At 37.6% G+C, this 24,055-nt stretch overlaps 1 protein-coding gene across 6 annotated transcripts in view; it reads right to left on the reverse strand.

The window, feature by feature from the left end:
* The window catches only part of HMCN1 (hemicentin 1), a 183,195-nt gene that overhangs the window by 123,666 nt on the left and 35,474 nt on the right, over positions 1-24,055 (reverse strand). For all 6 annotated transcript variants that reach the window (XM_048945083.1, XM_048945082.1, XM_048945081.1 and 3 more), the window contains exons 3-10: positions 22,189-22,347; positions 21,561-21,683; positions 10,385-10,556; positions 7,605-7,711; positions 4,128-4,248; positions 3,336-3,599; positions 3,031-3,175; positions 302-423 (exon numbers count right to left, since the gene is read on the reverse strand). In XM_048945083.1, coding sequence (XP_048801040.1) covers positions 302-423; positions 3,031-3,175; positions 3,336-3,599; positions 4,128-4,248; positions 7,605-7,711; positions 10,385-10,556; positions 21,561-21,683; positions 22,189-22,347 — 1,213 coding nt within the window. The remainder of the gene's footprint in view (positions 1-301; positions 424-3,030; positions 3,176-3,335; positions 3,600-4,127; positions 4,249-7,604; positions 7,712-10,384; positions 10,557-21,560; positions 21,684-22,188; positions 22,348-24,055) is intronic.

Consider the following 24,055-nt stretch of genomic DNA (forward strand, 5'->3'; position numbering starts at 1 on the left):
ACTGAAGCCTGGATAAATAACATCAGCAGCCCTTTCTTCACCCATTAACTTAATTATGCCATCATAAAAGACCGAACAAGCAAGAACAGTTGCTACAAAGCAAATCCCATGTTAATACTCAAAATTAGTTTCTGCTTAAAATTCAACAAACTTATGTACATGAGCAGGAAAAGAACATGCTTCCACTTTGAAGTATTTTAAATAATATCTTTTTATTGTCACCAAGTGCTATTTCTCACCGTTAAATATTTCAGCACAATGAATTAAATCATATTTAAATACAGAATGAACTAGTGCCCACCTGATACATCCAGAAAAGTCTGTGCACGATCAATTCCTGCAGCACTGGTTGCAATACATTCATAGAAACCTTCATCAGACAAGGAGACTTGGTTGATCTCCCAGCTCATGCTTGATGATTCTCTAGAGAGAAAAAGGTATATTCACTAAACTTCTGAGGGAATCGAGAACATGGTTTCCTGTTGCAGGCATAGGTTTTCACATTAAGAGGAAAAACAGATCCTCTACTGAATTAAACTAGATCTAGCTTTATGGATTTTATTTAAAGATGAATATTAGCATCATACACTTTTTAGAAGTATTGAGAAGGGCAAGCTTTTGCTGTAGATGTTTAACTGAATTCTAAGAAGCCCTTATGTCAACAGTTGCCACAGTAAGGCACTATTTGCAGTCATACCTTATTGCTGCATTCTCTACTCAAGACGCCTATCTTTCCCTAATACCCATCAGCTTCTACGTAGAACTAGTATGCAGTACCACACTTATGGCTCTTACTAGCCAGACTTTTAGGTACAGATATGAGCTACACAAAAAGAGCACTGTCCTTTAACAGATAAAAATTAAGCCTCTCCTCTCTTTATGCAAACACACTCTTAAGTTCATAGAACAGAGAGGGTAGCATCTAGCACATTCATCACTAGCACAACCCCATAGCCAAGCTCTAAGGACCAAATCACATCCTAGTTATCAGTTCCTGTGAAAACACTGACAGGGAGCACAGCACTAATCATGTTGTAACTAACCTCAGCTCCTGCCCATCAGAAGCCATCCCACACTATCCAACGTCTCCTACCCAGGAAGGAAGGAGCAGCAGCAAGTGAGGGCTTGCACATATGAGCTGCAGCTGAAGAAGCCTTCTCTGCTCCTGTCACACTACTAATACACATCGCTAGGCAGAATACATTTCATCTGGCTTATTAAACCAAACTTCAGCCTTGACTAATGAGCACAACAACTAGCAGACTCAGAGTGATTTTTGCCTTTCTTGTCCGTTTCGCTTATTAGTTTTGCTCCCCTTGTGGAGACACTGGTGTCATTTATATCACAAGATGGATTGTGAAGACATTAGCACTCATTTCTCACTGACTTACCACTTTTTGTCCTTGAGAACCAAAAGCTGGATGCAAGCCAGCAGTGTGTGCTTGCAGCCAGAAAGGCCAGCTTATCCTGGACTGCATCAGCAAGGCAGGAAGGGGATTGTCCCCTTCTGCTCTGCCCTGGTGAGGCTCTATCTGGAGTACTGTGAATAGGCCTGGGGCACCAGCATAAAAAGGATGCAGAGCTGTTGAGCAGGTCCAGGGGAGGGCCACAAAGATGGTCAGAGGGCTGGAGCACCTCTTATGAAGAAAAGTTGAGGGAACTGGGCTTGTTCAGCTTGGAGAAGAGAAGGCTGCGGGGAGACCAAATTGTGGCCTTCCAGTACTTGAAGGGAGCAGACAAACAGGAGGGGGACCAACTTTTTACACAGTCTGGTAGAGACAGAACAAGGGGGAAATGGTTTTAAACTAAAAAGGAAAAGATTAGGTTAGATTTTACGAAGAAATTATTTACATGGAGGGTGGTGAGGCACTGTCACAGGCTTCCCAGAGAAGCTGGGGACACTTCATCCCTGGAGGTATGAAAAGGCAGATTGGATGGGGCCCTGGGTAGCCTGATCTGGTCAGAGGCAACCAGTTCATGATGGGGGTAGATGGAATTCAATTTGTAAGATCCCTTCCAACCCAAGCCTGTGATTCAGTGAATAAGGTGCCAATTACTGGATTCAGTCTCCTAAATCAGACTGGTCAGAAGTTCCTACAGATGTTAATCAAAATCCTCATTTCCTTACTAGACTGCCTTAGGACGTAGAAATCTAAGAAAAGCAAAGCTTTTAAAATTTTAGAGAAATTTCACTTTTTTTTCCAAGATATTACTCATTCAAAATGAGTATCTGCAATTTGTAATTTGAAGCAGACAGCAGTTCTGGAATCAATATTTTAAAATGTCTGTTAATTTCAAAAAACTCTTAACCTACATTCATTCCAATGGTACTTTCACCCAGACAACTGTCATAGTATAACTACAATATTCAACTTATCAGATATTTACTTTTTGAAATACGCAGAAGACTGTTTTAGCAAAAAATGACACCTTGTCACCAAAACAAACAAACCTCAATGGAGAGCAATACTACAACTATAGTAAACTAGATAGCGGCCATTCAGAACCTCACTACCAGTAAAATGCAGACAAGCCAAGCAAAACTGAACTCTGTATCTGTGATCGGTAACATTTGGCTTGAGATATATTTTGTTAATTAACTTGTATGACCTTTAACTTGTATGCTCCTTCACCCATTCTGTAATAAGAGAATGAAAAACACATTCTGCTTACTAGGGTGCTGGATATGTGAAAAGCAGGGAGTAGAAGTGTATAGTTTGACAACTAAGAATTCAAAGAAGTTACATGGCTACTAAAGTATGCTGCATGGCTCACTGATCATAAACGATACATGATAACAAAAACCGCAATAACAGTAACAATAGTAATAATAATATCTGTAACATCTTATAGTGCTGACAATGTGCAGGAAAGCTTCACCATTTATCTCCTGTGGCTTCAATCCACAGAATTCAGCATCCCTAATGAATATTATAGAAATAACAGGATATCAATTGTATCAATTGTAAATAGAAATCATGGAATACAAATAGAAAGTAAAATAGGATAGGGAAAAAAGTCACTACTTACTTGAATAGCTGATCCACTCCTAATTTTACTCCATTTTTAGTAAAGTGTTGAGTAAAAGGTATAAGACTTTCTACATGGCAAGGAACAGACCCTGGCTGTGAGTAATATCCTAGAGTCTTGTTTGGCATTGTAACTTTTGGAGCATCTGAAGAAAGCAAACATTTCCAAAACGATTATTAACACGCCCCATCTTCTCATTAAAAGAAAATTCAACTTCTGATTAAGCTATATTTAATAACCAATAAATTTAACTTCACAACTCAGATAAGACATAATTACATTCAATTCAAATTAACATCTCTTACCGGGAGTAATACTAGAAAATGAAACACTTGAAACTCTCTGGAAAAGATAACCATCCTTGTCGTAGCCTGTTATTTTAAGAAAAAAAGCTTCATCTGGTGGAATAAAGTCAGAAATGTTCCATAGTCCATACGGCTTTCTGTCAGGATAGTATTTCACAGGCAAGGTCTTAAGAGGTTCCCCTGAAATACTCAGAAGCTCAAGACAGTCTACTCTGGCTGGAAGAAGGATCCCTGTGGTATTTAGCAGCACAAAGGTAGGAATCCCTAGAAAAACAAGAATATGCTATTTCAAGTGTTTAAAAAAAAACAAATTCCAATAAATTCAATGTGTATTGCTCATCACCCCATGAATGCACCATTCAGTTTCAACCTTTACTTACAAAGTAGCAGGAAAATAAGCTGCTCTAGACTGTCATCTGCTTATTAGCACTGATTAGAGCTTAAATTACTGTTTTCCAACAGGTGTTCCTGAAATAGCAGCCCCTGCATTAACTGCTCTCCATGGCCCAAAATTATCTTAGGCTCCAAAACTACCAAAAGCAAAGTTGCAATTTCAAGGCATTTCATAACTAAAAACCACAGAATTTGTGTGACAATTAAAAAAAAAAAAAAGCTAACAAAAATACACGTCAATTTGGTAAGAACATTGGCTGCATATTCAAGGCCCTCAGAACAAGACAGTATTAGCCCCAATTTATCGAAGTTCACTAGAAAGATCATCCTACTTTATTTTTGGTGCCTCATACTCCCAAAAGCTGTTACTGCTTAGCATAGAATAAAATTAATACAAACCTTGCACTGGTCTGCTGGATGTTTTCTTGAAGTCTAACGTTGGCTTCTTGGAAAACCCAGCTCGAAATTCAATAGTGCTGAGACCCGTGATCCGAACAGAGTGCCTTCCACTGCTCGATGTCTGAAAAGGCAACAGTTGAAGTTCACAAGCCAAATCAGTATTTCAGGATTTGCAGGTTTCTGAACCGTCCACTGAGGTCAGTGCGAAGAATTCATAAGAGGTTTACATCAAGAATTATATGAAAAAAGCATTTAATAATTCTCTACTTTTAGACACTGCCACCAATAGCTGTAGTGACTGCAAAAGGTGTCAGCTGATTTTGTCCCACAACACAAACACACAAGACCAACAATTACTTTAACATGCCAGTGACAGTAACTAGAGAACATTTCTAGAAATTTGGATTATTATTACTTTTGTTAAGCGTATTACAAAACGGGAAATGAAACGTCATTGGAAAAAAAATCAGCATACATTTTCTGCTGGTCATTAATATAAATAACTTACTTCCAGTGCTAGAATAATATATTTTACCTTTTTATTTATTATTAAGCTCAATTTTTAGAATACATGTATAATTTTATCCGTGAGGTATATGGAGACATCATATGTACTGCATATTCCAAAGCAAGTGGCACATACAGAGCAGCCTCAACCAACGCAGCATGTTAGAAGCACTCCTCTTTCATAGCCAGGGTCTTAGTCACAGAGCCGAGAATGCAGAAGTAGCTCCTTCTGCAAGCTTTATTGCTTGAGGGTACAGTACCTGCTATGCAAAGCAAATCAAAATAGTTGTAGGACTGAGGACTTCTTAGAGTTATTTTTTATCATTGCATGCTGAGAAATAAAAGGAATATGAAGCTTTTGTCCTCACCTACTTTCACACTGCCCAGCTGTTAGAAAAACTGCTGTGCTGGGCATAGCATTATATGTTACATATGCTTAACTGACAAAGCCATGGATAATATCACCCAGAGCAGCAGGAAAAAACTTAAAAGACTTCAATGGCTATGAAGAGTCTACAATGCCAAGATCTAATCTGAGTTTAGTAGAATCTACTCTGATTTTTTGTTCTGAGACAATGCAACCTACGAGACACACAACATAAAGAAAACCTGTATTAAAGTAACATTATCAGGATTTTTCTACCGTGAGAACATTAAATAGTAGAACCTTAAAATACAGAATTCCTTCAGTCAGTAAGCCTCTCCAACACAGCTGCATGTGAGTATTAAATTAAGCAGTCATTTCTCATAACTAACTGCCAGGGGAGAGCTGTTTAGACACTGACAAATTGCTGTCTATCTGCTTAAAACCACCTGTTTGCTCCTATTTGTTTAGCCTTTCACCTCAAAAAATCACTAATAAAGCCTTTTATATAAAGCAGCTGTTAAGAACATAAATAAATACTTCAGTGTGTCAAACAACTTGTATTATCCACTGTTAAAATTCCATTAGATAAATGTAGTGACAAAATTATTTTCACTTATGCATCCACATTAGGAATTTACAGCACCATTAAATTTCTCATGAGGTTTTTCCCTAAATTTTTAACCATGTTCTTACCAAAAAAAAAAAAAAAAAAAAAAAAGCCAGTGACTAAAGCTAAAGCTTTGTGCCTTGAAGCTCTCATGCTACGCAAATACCTAAGGATAAAATTCATCCCAAAGGATTGCTTTCCAGCGAGTACTCTTCTAATCTCTTTTCAGAATTATCAAGGATCACTGGAATTACACACTGTTTCACCTCCCAGACCAGATGACTGAAATAAGATCAAACAGATAGCACAGTGCAGAAAGCAAACATTTATGTCAAATGCATCAGAAAAAAAAAAAAAAGCTTTATTGCCTTGCAAACAGCACAGCATAAAATTCATCCAAAGTAAATGTATCAAGAAACAAAAGCTTGAAAAGAGCACTGGTTAAAGACAAGCAAACTTACCAAAAAAAAAAAAAAAAAAGCAAAAACCTCTTATTTTAAAGCAGCTCACAGTAGAAGGAAAAACAAGCTACAATAACAAATAGATTTTTAACTGCAATGTTGTATTTACATACTTACATTCACAATGACAGAGACATGCAGCTGAACTGAACTCTCCATATCCCCAGTGAGCAGAAATTACTCACTGGTTTGACATTATGCTCCTTTAAATCAGCTGCCGGAAGACTATCTTAATCACAAGCTTTTTCGGCTGATCTTCCTACCCCCATCACCTTTGCCTCCTTTTCTCAACTGCACAAATGATAATATTATAAGATTCACGTATTCGTGCAGAACTTCCTATGCTCCAGTTTGTGGCCAGTTCCCCTTGTCCTGTCCTCACAGGCCACTGAAAAGAGGTTGGCCATGTCCCTTTCACTCCCGCACTTCAGATATTTATAAACATTAAACCTACTTCATACATAGGTGTATCTATAAAAGGTAAATATATAAAAGATCTATATATTATTGATCTATAAAAAGTAAATACTTCAGCTACAAGAGTTCAGTTCACAGCCAGGCTCCACTCTGTGTAGCAACACATCTTAAGTGCTCTTGGAGGTTATTTTATTTGCACATCTTACATTTATACAACATTTATATATGGACCTCACAGGAACATGAGGCTAACAAGCACTGTCACCCAGAGAAAACCGCACAAAAGTATAGTTTCTGACATAGGGTAGTCTGGGCAAGGAGGCCCACCAAGTTGCTACAGGCGGTTCTAAGATGATCATTTCAGACATCTTAATGGTCATTTCATGCTTGGAATTTACTGCTAATAATGTTGTTCTTACCTTTCTAACATTTTCAATAATTCGGGATCCATTCTGTAACTTTATGTGCCACTCATATATATATATATATATATATATATATATATATATATATATCTTTACATACTTTATATACCACTTGTGGACAAACTGATTTCTGCACTGTAGGACTTGAGTAATTTACTGATAAAGAATTAGAATTAAATATTGATTTGTTGATTTCATGGACCTGATAACAAAATCTTTGGCCTATGAAACATAAATCATCTCCCTCTCCAAGTCCTCTAGACTTGCTGTACATAGCAAAGCCTCTCTGTGCCTGGGTTCCCTACAGTCTCTGCTCACTAGACTGCAAAAATTCAGTGCTCACTTCATCTTTTTTCCATCCAAAGAAAAAAGGATTTGATCTCAGGCAGTAACATCTACCACCCATCTACCTCTGGGCAGCCTGGTCTGGTGGTTGGTGACCCTGCTGGAAGCAGAATGATACATGATTATTCTGGTCCTTTTCAACCCATAGACCATTCTATGATTCTCTGCTTCTATAACCTAAATACATTAACATCTTGCTAAGAACTTGATGCTGAATTCAGAATGTCACACAGAGCTCAAAAAAGACATTTAGTATAAAACCTTATGTGTGAATATTTCTGATAAATAATGTAGAAGATCATTAAACAACCCCAGATAAGTCATGCATTATTTCTGCAATAACTATACCTTTATTGTCCATGTTCCAGGCTCTGGATCTTTGACATTTACTACTTTTGCAGAGTTGTGGATATTCAGCAATTCGTTCAGTCCCAAACCTTTACTGATCTGTTTACCTAAATAAATAAATAAACTAATTAACAACAGCCAGAGAGTACTGCTTAAAAAAAAAAAAAAGAGACTAAGTACAGTATTTTCCTTCATATCTGATGTATATTTGACACTTGGCTTACTATTTAGCAGAGTCAATGGCTTTTACAACAGTCAAAATTCCTTGCAATTCCTTCCCAGGATACCAAAAATGATCATTTATTTTCACTCTCTTCGTTCACTTGGGAGTCCTAATACAGCCTTCAGCACTACAGCTGCTGAGTTTCCTACAGCTCTGTAAGTAAAGCAAGTTTTCTTCACAGCGAATAACCAGCTCTCAGTAAAAGGAAGCAGCACAGAATCACACTTGCTCAAAGGGGATCCTTGAAGAAACTCACCTTAACTAACATGGCAGCTGCCAGCCCACTCACTTTTCTGTCAAGTATATCTGTTTCAAGTTGGATTAGATCCATAAAAATATTGACAAGCCACGTTTTCCAGGCATACAAGAATTAGCATGTGACTAATGGTGACTAAATCCCTCACAGGGAATTTAGCCTGTAAGACTTTACAGACCTTGATAAAGTACTAGAAGTTTCCATACTGCACCATACCACACTTTGTATGTACGCTTACACATACAAATATACAGATGGTTGTATGCAAGAACTGGATCCCTATAGAAGCATTTTGCTCCATTAATGGCGACATGTGCCTTCATCACTAAAAACAGCTCTAGCTGTTTCAGAGCACTGAAAAGAAATTTTAAAGTTAGGAACAGAGTGTCTCAGTATCAGTTTTCAAGAGTTTCTCAGATTCGCCTGCACCAACTTCAGTTAAAATAGAATGGCTGTAGATGCATGGAGCTGCCTTAGAAGAAAGGAAAACATACAAATGGGATTAAAGCTTCATCTGAGCCTGAGCTGTGATAAAGGTTGGTGTTACTATGCTCTCTGAGCAGTTTTTAACAAATCTGAACGCCTCAATGGAGGACAGACCAGATCATATCATAGAAACAATACTGTGCATAGAATATTTCCAAGATAATATAACTTCTGCAATATTTTCAGCCAAAAACTATTCAGAAAACACAAGGTAGGCATCAGTTTAACAATAACCAGCAGATCTGTTTGAACTATAAACTACAGATTAGCATACAAATCTTCATACATAGTTTACAGATAGAGATTAACACATGAGAGGGTTTGATTCTGAATTCTTTCTTGGTTTACAGAATGGGTGTCCAACCTTTTGGCTTGCTTCTATTACACTGAATGAACAGGAATTGTCTTGGGCTGTATATACATAGGCTGCTCTGAATGTAATGAGTCCTATTTATTTCCATGGAAACTACAACAGACACAAAGAGAACAACAGCACTGTTTGATAGAGCAAATTCTCAGAGTGCTACTTTTCAACAGTCACCAACACTAGCTGTGCACTTCCTCCACCGATGAACAAGAGTCTGCATGCCACACTAGTAAAAATCTGCACTAGCAGAGGTGACCCAGGGTTGCTGTTGTCATTATTGAGACGTGCCAGCCAGCCCTCAGTGTGCTCACATCCACTGTTTGGTCTCCAGTAATGATTCAGCAAACACTGACAAATGTCAATGGGTGCCATTTTCTTCTGCATGGAGGAATTCAATGACATACTTTTGTTTCATACACACCACTATGTCAGACACTATTCTGTCACACTGCCCCTCTGCTTCCACCTTGCATAGTAAGAAAATGCAATGCAATATTGGTAGGAAGGTTCAGCTCTACGGCTGTACCACCAACATCCATCTCTAATATCATGGGCCAACATAATAAAACAGGAGGCATTACTTTTGGAGCAGCTTTCGTGGATTAAAAAAGCATCTGTTAAAAGAGGTCTTACAAAAGTCTAGTAAAGAGACATGATCAAATTTTCATTAAAGTTGAATATCTGATTGCAACTCTATACGTTCCATTTGAAAGTGTGCTAGCAATTCATGTTGACTGAAAATAGAATCTCACCTACACAAAAAAAATTAATTTTTTTGCAATCTTGAAACCTATTCTCAAATTCTTTTTATCAAAATGACAAGTATGGTTGCATACTTTTCCACTGTTCACAGGACCGCATTTGTCCAATGTATGAAAATGCATGAAATTATTAGCCATAACTTGAATTAGCCTGGTGCTGCACCCTCCCCATATCTTGGTTTCAGCCCAGGCAGCAGATGTTTGGCTGTTGCTGAGTGATAGGTGCATGCCTGGGGCCAGTCTGCTCGCTGAGGAAGAGCTGCTGCCACAATGGCTTAGGGCTGGGCCAGGCCACATGCAGCCTGTAGATTGGACATGCACAGTTTAAAGAATGCTGGTTTAGCTCTCACCACATAAGTGAAAAACCATCATATGTAGCTCCTACATGATGGTTCAGTGACTATACAAATATAAAATATGAAAATAGAAATATAAAATATGAAAAGCAGAAGTATCCAGAAATTTGAATGCATGGAAACAAAGAAAATGGAAGAAGATGAGAGGAACTGGTGAGAAGAGACAGGATTTCTGAAGTCATGATATTGCTGTTCAAAATAAGAGGATACCAGTCATTCGCATAAATATGGCCTTCCGTGTTGTTAAAGACAGAAGAGATAATTTGCCTTTTTTTTTTTTTCTTTTTTTTTTTTTTAAAACCATAGTAGAAGGATGCATAAGTTACTTTACCTAATGGATCATGAATTTCAATTGCTGGTGAAGGACCACTCAAGGACACTGTAACCTCTTTCAGGCTTGGATCAAAGGGGATCTGCCAAGTATTTACAGCCATGGTCAAATGGTCTGTAGACAAGAGATGTACTTTGGATGCTTGAACTGCTTCTTCAACCCATTTTAACACCTAGAACAGAAAATAACACATTACTTTGCTGAAATACTGTCAAATAGTATTTATTGTTGAAATATTTTCTGTTGTCTCTACTGTCTGTAGATGGTTAACATGGAATCTCTACCAGACCACTTCTTTCAGCAGTCATTTTATCATCTGATACTCCATAGTTACCACATTCCCCTGAGAGGGTAGAGGACTTAACTAATACAAAGACTCACTGCATTAATTTCAGTGAACTATTCTAAAGACAGCGCAAACGTATTTTCCACTCATATCAGCAATATGCAATAGCACAAGAACACAGAAAGAAGTAATAGCACGGCGCTGAACTCAAAAAACAAAGCTCTTCCACAGTGGCAAAGGCATTCTCCAACTTCTATTGTTCGAATCAACAATCCATATACATAATGTGACAAAACAGATCTGAAATAGATGGTCTGGAAACACAACAAGCACCAAAACTGTATTGTCTTGTCTCTGCTGTTATAAATTCTGAAGTGAATATGCTTTTTCAGGCAAATATATTTAAAAAAAATATTAATACTTAATAAGATATTACCGAAGCCAAGATCAACATGGTGTTGGAAGGAAACAGACCTGGATGTGCCTCTGGAGACACACTTACACTGTAGAATTAAAGAGTAATTTCAAATGGGAATTAACAATATATGTATACGCATATTTCTGGTCACACATTATTACCCAAAGCAAGAAGGAAAATTTCCTTATCCAGGTGTATTGAGCATTTGTCATCTACGGGCTTTGTATTTCTCCTCTAAAGCATCTGATATAAAGTGTCACTTGACAGAGAATTCAGGACAGAACAGAGAATAATGCTTTAGAAAATTAATTCTTGTAACTAAATCTGAATCTGGCCTTACAAAAACCCTTGACTTTAAACATCAATCAACAAATATCAGATGTAATTAAAAAAAAAAAAGCACTGAAAAGAGATCTATTCAAATAGTAATAATAATAACTAAATAAAATAACTAAATAATAACTAAATAAAAGAACATAGATAGAACCGTAGGCCTCATCAAACTCTGTTACAAAAATTCCCCACTAGAGTGCTGTCAGATGACTTAGTACCATAAGAACCCATGTCCTGCAGCAACCCTGGGATGGCAGACTGAAGAAGGGCAAAATGTGGGCTACCAGGGAAGAACAGAGCAAGAAAGAGCCTCGTAGCACTGGGGTGAAAAAAAAAAAAAAATAATGATACTCAACATCTCTGCAATAACGTTACTCAAGAGAGAAACACCTTTCCTGTAATAGCTAGTTGCTATTCAATAACTGTTTAGATGAGCTTTGAATGCTGGAACAGGAACCACAAGGTTTCATGAAGATTTTACATTTTACTTTTAGAAATTAGACATTTAGGTCCAAAAATGCTTCTCAAAGTAGCTTCTGTCTGTTCTACTAATATTATTCTACCACGGCCATGCCTCTTTTTTTGTGTGTTAGGTATATGGGAAGGTTTCTAGCTAATTCCAGGGTTTTATGTCCATAGTGATGTTTTTAAACAAACTGCAAGATTTAATGACCCATCTGAATTTTCAGAAGAAAGGAATATTCCTATCTGGATTAAGTTTAAACTTGTTTTGAATTAAGCAAAATACATCAAGTCGCAAGGTAAAGCATCCTTGCGGATGCTTGGACAGTATGTAAATCATACTGGTATTTATACATAAAATTATTTCTTAAACTCAGAAGTGCTAATAATACATTCTTAAAAATTTTGTCAAATGAGACTAACATACAAACGATGAGTCAAAAAAAAAAAAAAAAGCCTACATAACAATTTAAGTTCCCACAATACACTTTTTGGAGGCTCCTCCTCATGATCATTGCCTCTTCCCAAGTCCTCACCAGCCTTCCCCTGAGCAGGAAGCACAGCAGTGGACATGGTACAGATGGCAGCCCAGCCATCCAGTGCTCCAGGACCAGTTCTGTGCTTAACACTTTCACTTGTAAAGAGTTAGGAGGTCAGACCTAAGTGAGCAGCTTAGCTCACTCTCATACACTAGCTTGCGAGAAAAGCTTCTCTATAACTAATTGAGCTTACTATTAAAATCACAATAAAATTAACTAGAATTCAATTTCTTCCTAGTGCAGCTTTCCTACAGGATCACTTTGCAACATGATTCTGCTTGCTGGAATTAACCCCAAACTGCCTTTTGCCAGCAGTTCTCCTCTCTTCCCACTCATGCCCCCCTTCCAAAAAACTTACCAATCATTTTGTATGAATTAATTTGTTTTTCCTGTTACAAACATAGCTACCCGTATTAGCAAACAGATGAAAAAACCTCAAACAATTACATGTAAGTCAATCTGAAAGCACTACAAAAGCTCAAGAACCATCTACCCACATTATAAACCGACACAAAGTTTGCCAAGTTTGCTCCAAATCTTTTCTGCAATTAATAATAAGTGATTTAATTTTGTTGGAATTAGAGTGATAAAACTACTAATGGAGAACACGCGTGATCCCAGTGATCCCAAAGCACTTTGTGGAATCTTGACTTACCTATCACTGGGGTCATGCTGCAAGCCAGATCATTAAAGGATCTGGATTTTTAAAAATTTTAAAGAGGGAGAAGATGTCTTAAAAGTAAACAAAACTCAATAGCACATAGCTTCAGCAAAATAATTTAAGAGAAGTCAGGTCTTTCCAGTTTTGAAAGAAAAAGGCTGTGGGTTCTCCCTCTGACTCTTAGTCCTACATGATATTAATTCTCTGTAGAGCAAATTTTGCTTTCATACAGCATATACAACATCAAGCTACCACAATACCATGTTACAGTTTAAAAAAATGGGAGGAAAGTGGGAAGTCCCTCCAGTTGGAAATTCATCATCAGCATGCAACTGTTTATTTCAAAACAAAATCCCAATCTAAACTAATACTTTTATGAACTCCAGATATTCTTTTTGGCAAAGAGTAGTGCTCAACTATGGAAATGGTTCCAAAAGTTTGCTTTATTTCAAAGGTAAATTAAATGAAGCCTTGTAGTCCATCACTGGAGACATGAATAACAATTATTTAATGATACCCAGCAGTTTAGCATACTTTAAGAGAATAAAGAACTAGAAAATGTGTTTTTAATAAAGTGAAGTGATTCCATTCCTTTTCTACTCCCTTTTACTATCTGTCCCCAATAAACAGTTTCAGTTAACCATCAAGTCAATTCAGGCAACATTATGCCACAAAATTCCATCAGCAATTCAAGCAGCACTGCGAAAAGAGAAACCTGCCCATCAGCTCAGCTCTGCACTGGTCCACTGCAGAAAAAAAAATGGTATATTTGCAAGTGTGATGATAGCCTGGTTATTTTAAGGAAAGTTGCTGTCTTTGAACAGAAGAAACATGTCTGGCATGCTTCCATTCGCATGCTTCCATTCCAGCCTTTTCTGAGCCATCTTTCTTCACACGACAGCCTGCCAGCACCTTCTGTGCATGTTCTGCAAGAGACCAACCACCAATTATTTTGGGGTTTGGAATGGAACCAACTTTTCAGCTCTTGGCTTTCCCATTGAGATAATCCAACACAGTGCCCACTGCATAAAGCCAGGCTGGTTTTGGCAAGGCAATCTTGTCTCTTACCAGAAATGGAAGCTAAGCCTCCCTGATAAATTCCATTAAACAGTTCACTAATACACAATCAAATTGGATAAAAAGTCTAATCTAGAGAGCCCATAACTGTCTGTCTTACTAAGTAACACAAAAACACAGGGCCAGGAGACAGCTTCTGCATTACTCTGTTAAAGTTCATTTGATTGAACTACCACTACACGATGCCAGATGTCTGCATAGAAACAAAAATAAGTTTGTATGTATTCACAAGACAACACATTTCAGAAGTTGTAAATCATAGGGTTGTATTCTGAATGTGATAGCTTACAGCATTCCCAGTACATCTGGGAAAGTTTTATCATAAATTCACTTTAACAAAGTAAGAGAGATATGACACACCTGAGAGAAAACATGTTGAACATACCACCATCATTGCACAATAAAAAAATTGCATTCATATGATAGAAGACCACTAAAATTCATATGACCAGATTCCTTAAGGAAGCCTCAATATAGAGAATCCACTGTTTTCTGACAGAGAAAGGGAATCACAGAAGATAACTTCTCCATTTCTATCCTTTCCACTCTTCTCCCTCTAGATTTCCATTTTACCTATGAATACTAGATTTCCATTTGTGTATCTGACAGACTGATAACATTTACCTTCTAGTTCTGATTATCTATTAGTATTAATGATGATGCAAATTTAATTTTGTTATCTTTCTTAGAGGGTGTCAGGGACCATACGTGGGTGGTAATCATCCATGGATTGAACTCTATCCAGGTTATCACTAACGAGAGCTTGGTCTTTCTTCCTCTACAACAGCAACATAGTCAGATAAGGACATGAATACATAGCACTACCAGAGTTTCGAAAGTACCTCCTACTTCTGTAGCTCTTACCACATGTTACATTCAAAAACAAACAAACAAAAAACCACCTTAAAGTTCGCATGTTCTTCCACCTTAAAAGTCTAAGAAACAACAATGAGTAGGGTCCTCAGCAAAATCTGACAAACAGCAAACGTTAGGACAAAGTCTCAGGCACACATGCCAACTATGTCTAAAATTAGGCAAATAGAAATGTATTTCCTCATATAAAAATAGGTACATATATTTACATACAAAGAATTATTTTCAGATCTCCTAGTTCCTTTATCTAATTTTAGATTGATTAAGCTAACAAGGGTTCTGTCCTCATGCCTTTGTTTTTAGTTTGTGCATTGGCTTCATGTAACTGCAAAACCGTCACTGCCTTAATCCCTTCATACTTTTTTACCAAGACATGAACAACAACGCTTTTCTGTCTCACAGAACTGTTATGGGAAAAGATACAGCAATGTTTATGAAGTCTTTGGATGCTACGGTAAACCTTAGCTACAAGTCCAGTTTATGAATTCTATGTTGGCTGGCTGATGACCACAAGGCTACTCAAGAGCTCCCTTAGAGTGGAATTTGCCCTTAAGTAACTTTCGCCCCAGGATGATACAGTTTATATTGTGCAACTGCCATTTCAGAAAGAAAAGAGAGCACAAAGACTTCTGCTTCTAATTCAAATATATATCAGAATATGAAACTACAGAGAGTAGCTAAAATTCAGAGCAGAACCTAACCTCAATTTTTAAACGAATGTTTTGAGACCTTTCAATTCCAAAGGTGAAAGTGGAAGCCAAGAGAATGACCCAGCTGTCTTCACTCCTGCAGTAACTTGCTTGTGTAGTTCATTTTCTTCCTCCAAAGCTCAATAAGCAATTCTGGGAGATCCATTTCCCAAATCTCTCATTCCAGTAAGGTTTGAAACACTGTTGTAACACTGGTTTTAAAGTAGATTTTTTCCTTTGGGACCATTACAGAAAGCCCCCAAAACTGCAACTTTTGTTGCTCTTCCAAAATCTTGATGAATATTAACAAAGGGGGAAAGGACAAACAGAAAAATAATTTTTAACACTTCTCCAGAGAATTTGCTCTTGCAACTTGCCCTGCTGTCAAATCACTTCTTGGAATGCATACAGAAACCTGGAAAATATACGGAACATGGTCTCTATTCCCATTTGTTTATTCTTTGTCTCAAGAATATTTCTCTGACAGTCAAAGCTACAAGATTTGAAGTTAACTGTTTCATTGCTTAACTATGTGTATCTTCATATTTCCATCCAAAGTATTCCAATGCTTTTAAATGCATGTGGAAAAACATGACCCAGACACTGCAGACACTCAAAATTATACAGTGAAAATAAATCTACACATGATACATGTAGGCTGCTCTGAATGTAATGAGTCCTATTTATTTCCATGGAAACTACAACAGACACAAAGAGAACAACAGCACTGTTTGATAGAGCAAATTCTCAGCTACAGAGCGCTACTTTTCAACAGTCACCAACACTAGCTGTGCACTTCCTCCACCGATGAACAAGAGTCTGCATGCCACACTAGTAAAAATCTGCACTAGCAGAGGTGACCCAGGGTTGCTGTTGTCATTATTGAGACGTGCCAGCCAGCCCTCAGTGTGCTCACATCCACTGTTTGGTTCTTCTGCGTGGAGGAATTCAATGACATACTTTTGTTTCATACACACCACTATGTCAGACACTATTCTGTCACACTGCCCCTCTGCTTCCACCTTGCATAGTAAGAAAATGTAATGCAATACTGGCAGGAAGATTCAACCTCTACTGCTACCCTGCAGCATCTGATGCACAGACTCAGATGTTAATGATCCAAATCATTTATTACAAGTTCTCACATCACTTATATTCCTTCACAAGTTTTCTTTCTCTAGCTTTCCCATCCGTACCTACAACTTTCCCACCCACCTTTCCATGCCAGCACAGCATTCTACAAACACTCCTTAGCCACTCATGTGGGCACTTATCCAATCAGAGCCATCAGACATTCTTTCTTCTTCCGGAGGTCTCCTTGGTTCTCATGCTGTTTGTCTTGCTACACAGCTGTTGCTCTGAGCAGTTTTTCTTGTATTCCCACATACTGCTATCCCACTAATATTCACCTATGTTGCTGTGAATCAGCATGATAACAGAAGAGGCATTACTGTTGGAGCAGCCTTCGTGGATTAAAAAAAAAAACCAAAAAATGTTAATAAAAAAATAATTTATAAAATAATTTTAAAAAATAATAAATAATTTAACTGAATCTCAAGCACTTCAAAGTTAGGAAATGTGGGTATTAAGTCTGTTTTCAATTGTCATTAAAACATCCTTTTTGCAATTGCAAGGGCAGTGACAGCTCGAATTTACATGCTCGTGCTATTTTTTTCCATAGAACCTAAGTTCTATATAGTACAGAGAAAAAACAGCTGTAACCAGTTTTCTTCCCTTGCTTAGCACTTACTGTGCAGCCTGTATTTCCAAAGTAGAACCATACTCTCCCAGGTAGCAATGACCTTCCTCTGCCATAAAACCGTTCCTTCTTTTTCTACAGTAAGGCATTCTGACTGCCTGGGGGGAAGGAGAAGGCTGCAAGCAACACCAGCAACCTTAACTGCACACAGTAGTTTTGAGCTTTTCACCTTCGCATTACTCTTTTCAAGCAATAGAGGGGCCTTTTACTGTTTTAACAAAGTGAAACAAAACACTGTTTCCACATGTAGCATTATTCAGATCCACTAACCTGAACTACACATGTTTAGCTTCTAGTTCTCCATCCTCAGTGAGGACTAATAGTGAAAAGAAATAGCATGCTTTCCAGTGGGCTTTAGAGACTTCTATTCACAGCAAAGAACTCAGTGTGAAGAATACTGGGTTCCAGGCCAGATCGATGTGAACCTACAGGCAGGAACCTTCTGTGCCTTTCCTGCAAAAATGACTCCTTTTGCATCATTTCTTTTAACGCGTTCTGTTACTGGCCTGATCCCAACTCCATCTTCTGTTCCCTTCTTACCTCATTTTATTCACATCATCATTTATATTAACTCACTCAAATTCCAAATTTCTTCTTTACGTTTATTTTTAATGTAGTCTCATTCCTCTTGCAGGTCACTCAGTAACATCCTCTTTTATGTCAGTGTCAACACAATGCCTGCAGTCGCCTTCAGTCATGTTCAGGTCTCCCAGTGTTTCAAAACTGTGTATGGACAACACACTTTTACTTTTAAAAACTGTTAAGAAGTCTGTATTTTTAAGAAGCCGAGGAAAAATATTTTGAGTGATGAGAAGGTGGGGTAACATTTAGAAGTTAAGTTAGAGTGAGAAAAATCAAGCAAATGATGTACTGAAAGAAACAAGGAACTCTTTCAGCTCACCCTCTTGTGAACTCCTGGTTCTAGTCATACTATTCACTCATATTCATCAGACACAGTAATGACTGATTTTTATCTCAAACAAATCAAGGCGACCTGAAGGCATGATTGGAATAACTGTGGACTAATTCTTCTCCTCTGTTTTTAAGCTGTAACAAATTTATATTCTGCCGATCATCACCATTCATTTGAATACCAGTTCTGGCATTGCTACAAACCCTGGGGCATCAGAATTATTACCAGGAATTTCCTTACTTAACACCCTCATAATAGAACTCTGCATGGTGTAACATAACTTCAGTTCAAAACTAGTGTTGGCTGGAAATAAACTAATAAAACTGGATGCAAGTATAAAAATGTATAATCTGTTCTTAATGACAGAGTTTAACTCAAGTTTAATGAGGATACTTAACACATTTTAATTTGGAGTGTTTTGTACTCCTCATCCTTAATTTGCAGTCATGGAACATCACTGCAGACAAAGAAATGTCAGCCTAATGAAACACCTTTCAAGATTAGGATTGGAATGCTTTTATCAAAGAGCATAATAATCTTCCTAAGACAGAGGAAAAATGAGAATGCTGCTGTTCTTTTAGGTGGAAGGACTTCCCCAACACAAGAGGATAAATATCTGAAAACCAGGGGCCACTTTGCAAAATTTAAAACTGACACGTACTTAATTAATTTGTAGTAAAATACAGTAGTATTCACAAATTTTTAATAAAAGTAGAACTCAATTTTAATATTAAATCTTTCCCTTTTAGGAACCATGAAGCACTTCTCCTCCTGTACTGATCTTGAATCATGTTACTAAATTTTATCACATACAATAACATTTACTTGGAATCATACTATTAGAAACTTGCAACTCTGTGCTCAAAAACAATAAACATTACATCTGGAGATGATGATACATCTGATATTCCATATTAAGGAAAAACCTAGAAGAATTTTAGATAAATTTTAGATAACAAAACCATAGCTTGTATTTCAGACCTTGAGAGTATTCAAATTAATCTAATGCACAGAGGTCATGCCACATTTTTCAAAATATGACCCTCCTATCATGGTGTGAGAAGACCTTAATCCAGCAAATAATAGCGCTCCTAAGTAGAGCTACCCAATATCTTACACTGGACTGAAGTCAACACAACTATGTCAGCTGACCATAATTATTACCAAGTTAACTGTAGCGTTTGAAATCATAAAATCCTTTTTCAGAAATGGAAAAAGAAAGAAAATAAAAGGCACAGTGATTTCTTAGTCTTCTCAATAACGCAAGCACTGGATAAGTATCCAGCATTGTTTTGTTGTGTTTCCTTGTAGCTAGTTAGTAATATTGCCTCATTCTACAAACCAAGGGCAAGGATGGGAGCAATAGTCTGTAACTATACACCAAAAATAGCTTTTTTTTTTTTTTTTTAAGGGGGAGTAGAATGATTCAAAAATGATTTTGTCTAACAAAACATGACACTGGCTTGGCAGGGCATTCAGTCAGTGATTTGTAGCTCTTCCTAATCTACAGTTTAACATTAGCTGTTTCCATGCCCAAAACAGTGACTACATTTTACATTTATGAACTTCATTTTTCCCACATCACTGACTCCTCAGATAAAAAGGACAGCAAGTTCAGTGTCTGTTGAATCTTGCCTGAGGCAAGAGATGTGCTATAAACAGCTGATGCAGATAACTTATATTTCCTGCTCCTTTGCATCTGCACACTGAGGAATATGTTCCTTGAAAAGTAATATTGCTGATGCAAAATCTGCAGCTAAGGCTTTATCTGGGATGTCAGACTTTTGGTAAGCTCATTTTCCCCATCCCTTATCACAGGGACTTTTTAGTATATATTTTACTTTAAATAACGTAATGCAATTTGTTCAGCAGTTATGGTGGAGAGGTTTTGGAAGCATTGTAAAGTTTTAACAAAGGGATCACTATGAGCACTGAAAGAAGATGAATTATATAGTGCAGTACAATCTTCCATCCTTGTACCCACCCCAGGAAACAAAAACCCTGCAAGAATATCACCTACTGATATCATCACTCACTGATATCAACCTCTTACACACAGCTCAAGATGAGAAGTCCCATTCTGTACAAAGGGATTTTAGGGAGTCTTCTGAGAGAAGTTTTGTCCTCCTTACACAAAAATTGCAAAATGCAGCTCAGAAACTGTACTGTCCCTACAGCCAATTTCTTTTCCTCAAACTTTTCCCCTAATTTTGGAAGGATTAATCATTGGAGAAGGTCCTCCTTTTGATCGCTTCCACATCATTGCCTGTACCTTATTACATTCCCAATAAGAACTTCAGTCTTCCTAAGCAACAACAGCAGAAAACTGCAATTCATCTCCAATGTTTGTCACTGTCAAGTTTTTTTTTTTTTTTTTTTTTTTTTTTTACAAATGAAGGGAATTTTTTTTTTTAATTTAAAGACCTCATCCAGTTATTGCAAATGCTGTTTACAATGTAGAAAAAAATTCTACCTCCCTAAATAACTAAAATATGTTTTTGTCTCTCTCCAAATTATTTTCTCATGGATTATTGTAATTTCAATTCTAAGAATCACTGTAATTATCAAAGAAAACATTCATTCAACACTGTGGGTCAGCAATTACAGGGAAGCATTTCACCATGACTCAAAATTATCATTTGTCAGCAGAACTGTCAAGATTATCCAAAAAATAATGTTGATTAAAACGTGATTATGGTTAAGTGTGAGCACTAGAAGCTTACTAGTTTATCCATTCACAACTGAGCCTTATGTGAAGAACTTTTACATCCTGGCTTTCTAGCAATCCTTTATTTGCTAACAAAGTATTCATTTGAAGCTGATATTGCATTCTCACACAGAATGGGAAAGCCTCTGGGCTGACTACTCACATGACACAAACCAGCTCCCTGTATTAAAGCCTCTCTTCCTGGAAGCCTTCCAACACATGCAGAGGGGAACCTGGTGAAGGTCTGTTTAGATATGACAGTTTACACTTCCCCAACATAAACAGAAGTCACAGAGTGAACCCTGATATTGCAGAAGCAAAAAGAGAAATACTGAACAAAGCTCATGTATCAAAAAGAGAACATCTAGAATTTCCCCTTAACTACTCTAGACCACAATGGGATCATTTAAAGATCTGAACCTCTACCCTGTTCTATACTGCAGAATTTGGAAAGTTTACCTCATTAACTTGCTTTTTGTCTAAGTGAAAAACTTGACCAGAGCTTGTTGAGGCAATTTCTTCATAGACTTTGTAACCAATATGATCCCTGTCATCACAGTCTCCAGTTAGCACAAATACTACCTGTATTAAAAAGAAAAAAACAAACAAAAAAAACATCCAAGTCATTTGGGATGCAGTGCAAACTTTCACTTGAAAACATTTTAAAGCTAGCACAAAGGCCTGATAGCAGAAGTGCATCACTTGGCATGGGCTCTTATTACTTTGCAATGAAGTAAGGAACAAACAAGAATCACTTTATAAGTGATATTCATTTATAAGCAATTGGACATCTCAGAAAACCTGTCTCAAAACAACATAAGAACATCCACGTAACTGACACACTGACCAAGCATATACACAAGCTTCATTTGGACTATTTAATCCACAGCATTAAAAATAAATGTTCCTTCAAGTTTTTAATAATCAAACATCTCTACTTAAAAAAAATAAAGTTCCTAGAATGACATTATTTTTACTGTAGAAATGGATTTCACTGATCCTCACATAGTGGAATTTTACCCTTCAGTACAGAGAAAACAGGGCATTAAAGATGTAAATCAACTTAGGATGTAAGTCTCTCATGTACCTGTGACTGCTTCTGTTGAATGAGCTGAAGTACTTCATGGGCGAGTCTATAGTCTTTGGATCGTGCATCAGTAAATACATAGATGAAAGAACCAGGAAGAGAGATTTCTAGAGCAATCTTAATTGCTCCAATGCTCATCTCTGGACAGTCTCCACCACCCTGTTTTCAAATAGAAGAAGGAAAAAAAAACAAACTTTCAAAGGAAAAGAACGTACCAATTAAAGTATTTTCTCTTGAGAAAGTGTCTCTTTTGAACGTTTCATCTTCTATTCTTTTATTCACTCCTCTACCCCTCACCTGCATGTTTTCTGTAAAGTGTCACAAACTCACACTTGAGCAACATCTAGAAAAATTACTCAGGGAAAGTGAAGTCAGAGGAGAAAGTTGCTCTTGGACCTGAAAATGGCCAGTGTCATGGTCACTCTTGTCTCTCCTGGGAGAGATGTGTCAGTCAGTTCCAGCTCCTGCACCAGCCCCATTTCTTTACTCACACGTTCCTTTCCTGACTGACAATGCAATGGCTCCAGCAGCACACAGCAGTCACAAGACGCCACAGCAGGAAGTAACCTCAGCCATGCAGGACTGCTCTCCAGGAGGGTATTTGGCTGCCAGGATGGCAAGGACTTGCCATGAACTTCCCACAGTGGGGCAGACAGTGTGAGGAGCTCAGAGGACACAGGTGATGTGCTTCCCAGTCACCCATGCTGACACACAGACAGCTGCACAGCTGCCAATTTTTCAGACCATTCATTTAGGGCTTCCAAGAATGACTTTATTTAACATTACAGAAACTGACAGAATTATTCTTTTTCATTTACATAAAAATCAATTTCACATATTTAAGACAGAACTTTCCAAACAGCTGAACACAAACTGTAAAACCCAGCCCTGTGAACAGCAACAGATCTCTGCATTTTCAAGATTACTATTAAAAGAAGTAACTTTTATATTTAATCAACATGCCTGCTAATCAGCATACCTTCACACATACTCCACAGGCTGGGAAGGAAGAAGAAAAAAAAATAATGCAATTGTTGCATCTAATTTTTAGTACTTCAGGGCAATCAGAAACTGTTTTGAGGATAAACATCAGGGAAAAAAAGGCCCTGCCTCCCACAGTTCCTCAATCCTCCAGAACTTCAGTTGACCCCAACCAAACATTTTAAATCAGTAACAACTTTTCAACTCTCTGTAACTTTGACCCAATTTCATAACAAGAGTATCTTAAACTTCTAATCTAAGTAAAAGAGAGTTACTTGCCTACTTCTGTATGTAGTCTTACTTTAATGGAAAAAACAAGTAGTAGACTCTGGAGTGCATGAAACTTAAAAGATAATTTTCCAAAATTTTTGTCATGTCTGAACTTCATCCTAGCAACATCTGTACAATCCTAAGGGACAAAACAATATGCACTGAATGATTCTGTACTCAGCGCTGGTGAGGCTGCACCCAGAGTACTGTGTTCACTTTTGGACCCCTCACTACAAGAAAGACATTGAGGCCCTGTAGCACATCCAGAGAAGGGCAAAGAAACTGGTGGGTGTCTGGAGCACAGGCCTTATGAGGAACAGCTGAGGGAATGGAGGCTGTTTAGTTTGGAGACTAGGAGGCTCAGAGAGACCTTACTGCTCTACAACTGCCTGAAACGAGGTTGTGGCAAGTTGGAGGCCAGCCTCTTCTAGCAATAGGAGGAATGGCCTCAAGTTGTGCCAGGTTCAGGTTGGACACTGGGAAGAATTTCTTCTCTGAAAGAGAAGTCAGGCACTTGAACGGGCTGCCCAGTGAGGTGGTGGAGTCACAGTCTCTGGAGTGCTCAAGAAATGTTTAGATGTTGTACTAAAGGACATGGTTTAGTGTGGAAATATTG

The sequence above is a fragment of the Lagopus muta genome, chromosome 5 (genome assembly GCF_023343835.1).
Source record: "Lagopus muta isolate bLagMut1 chromosome 5, bLagMut1 primary, whole genome shotgun sequence".
NCBI lineage: Eukaryota > Metazoa > Chordata > Aves > Galliformes > Phasianidae > Lagopus > Lagopus muta.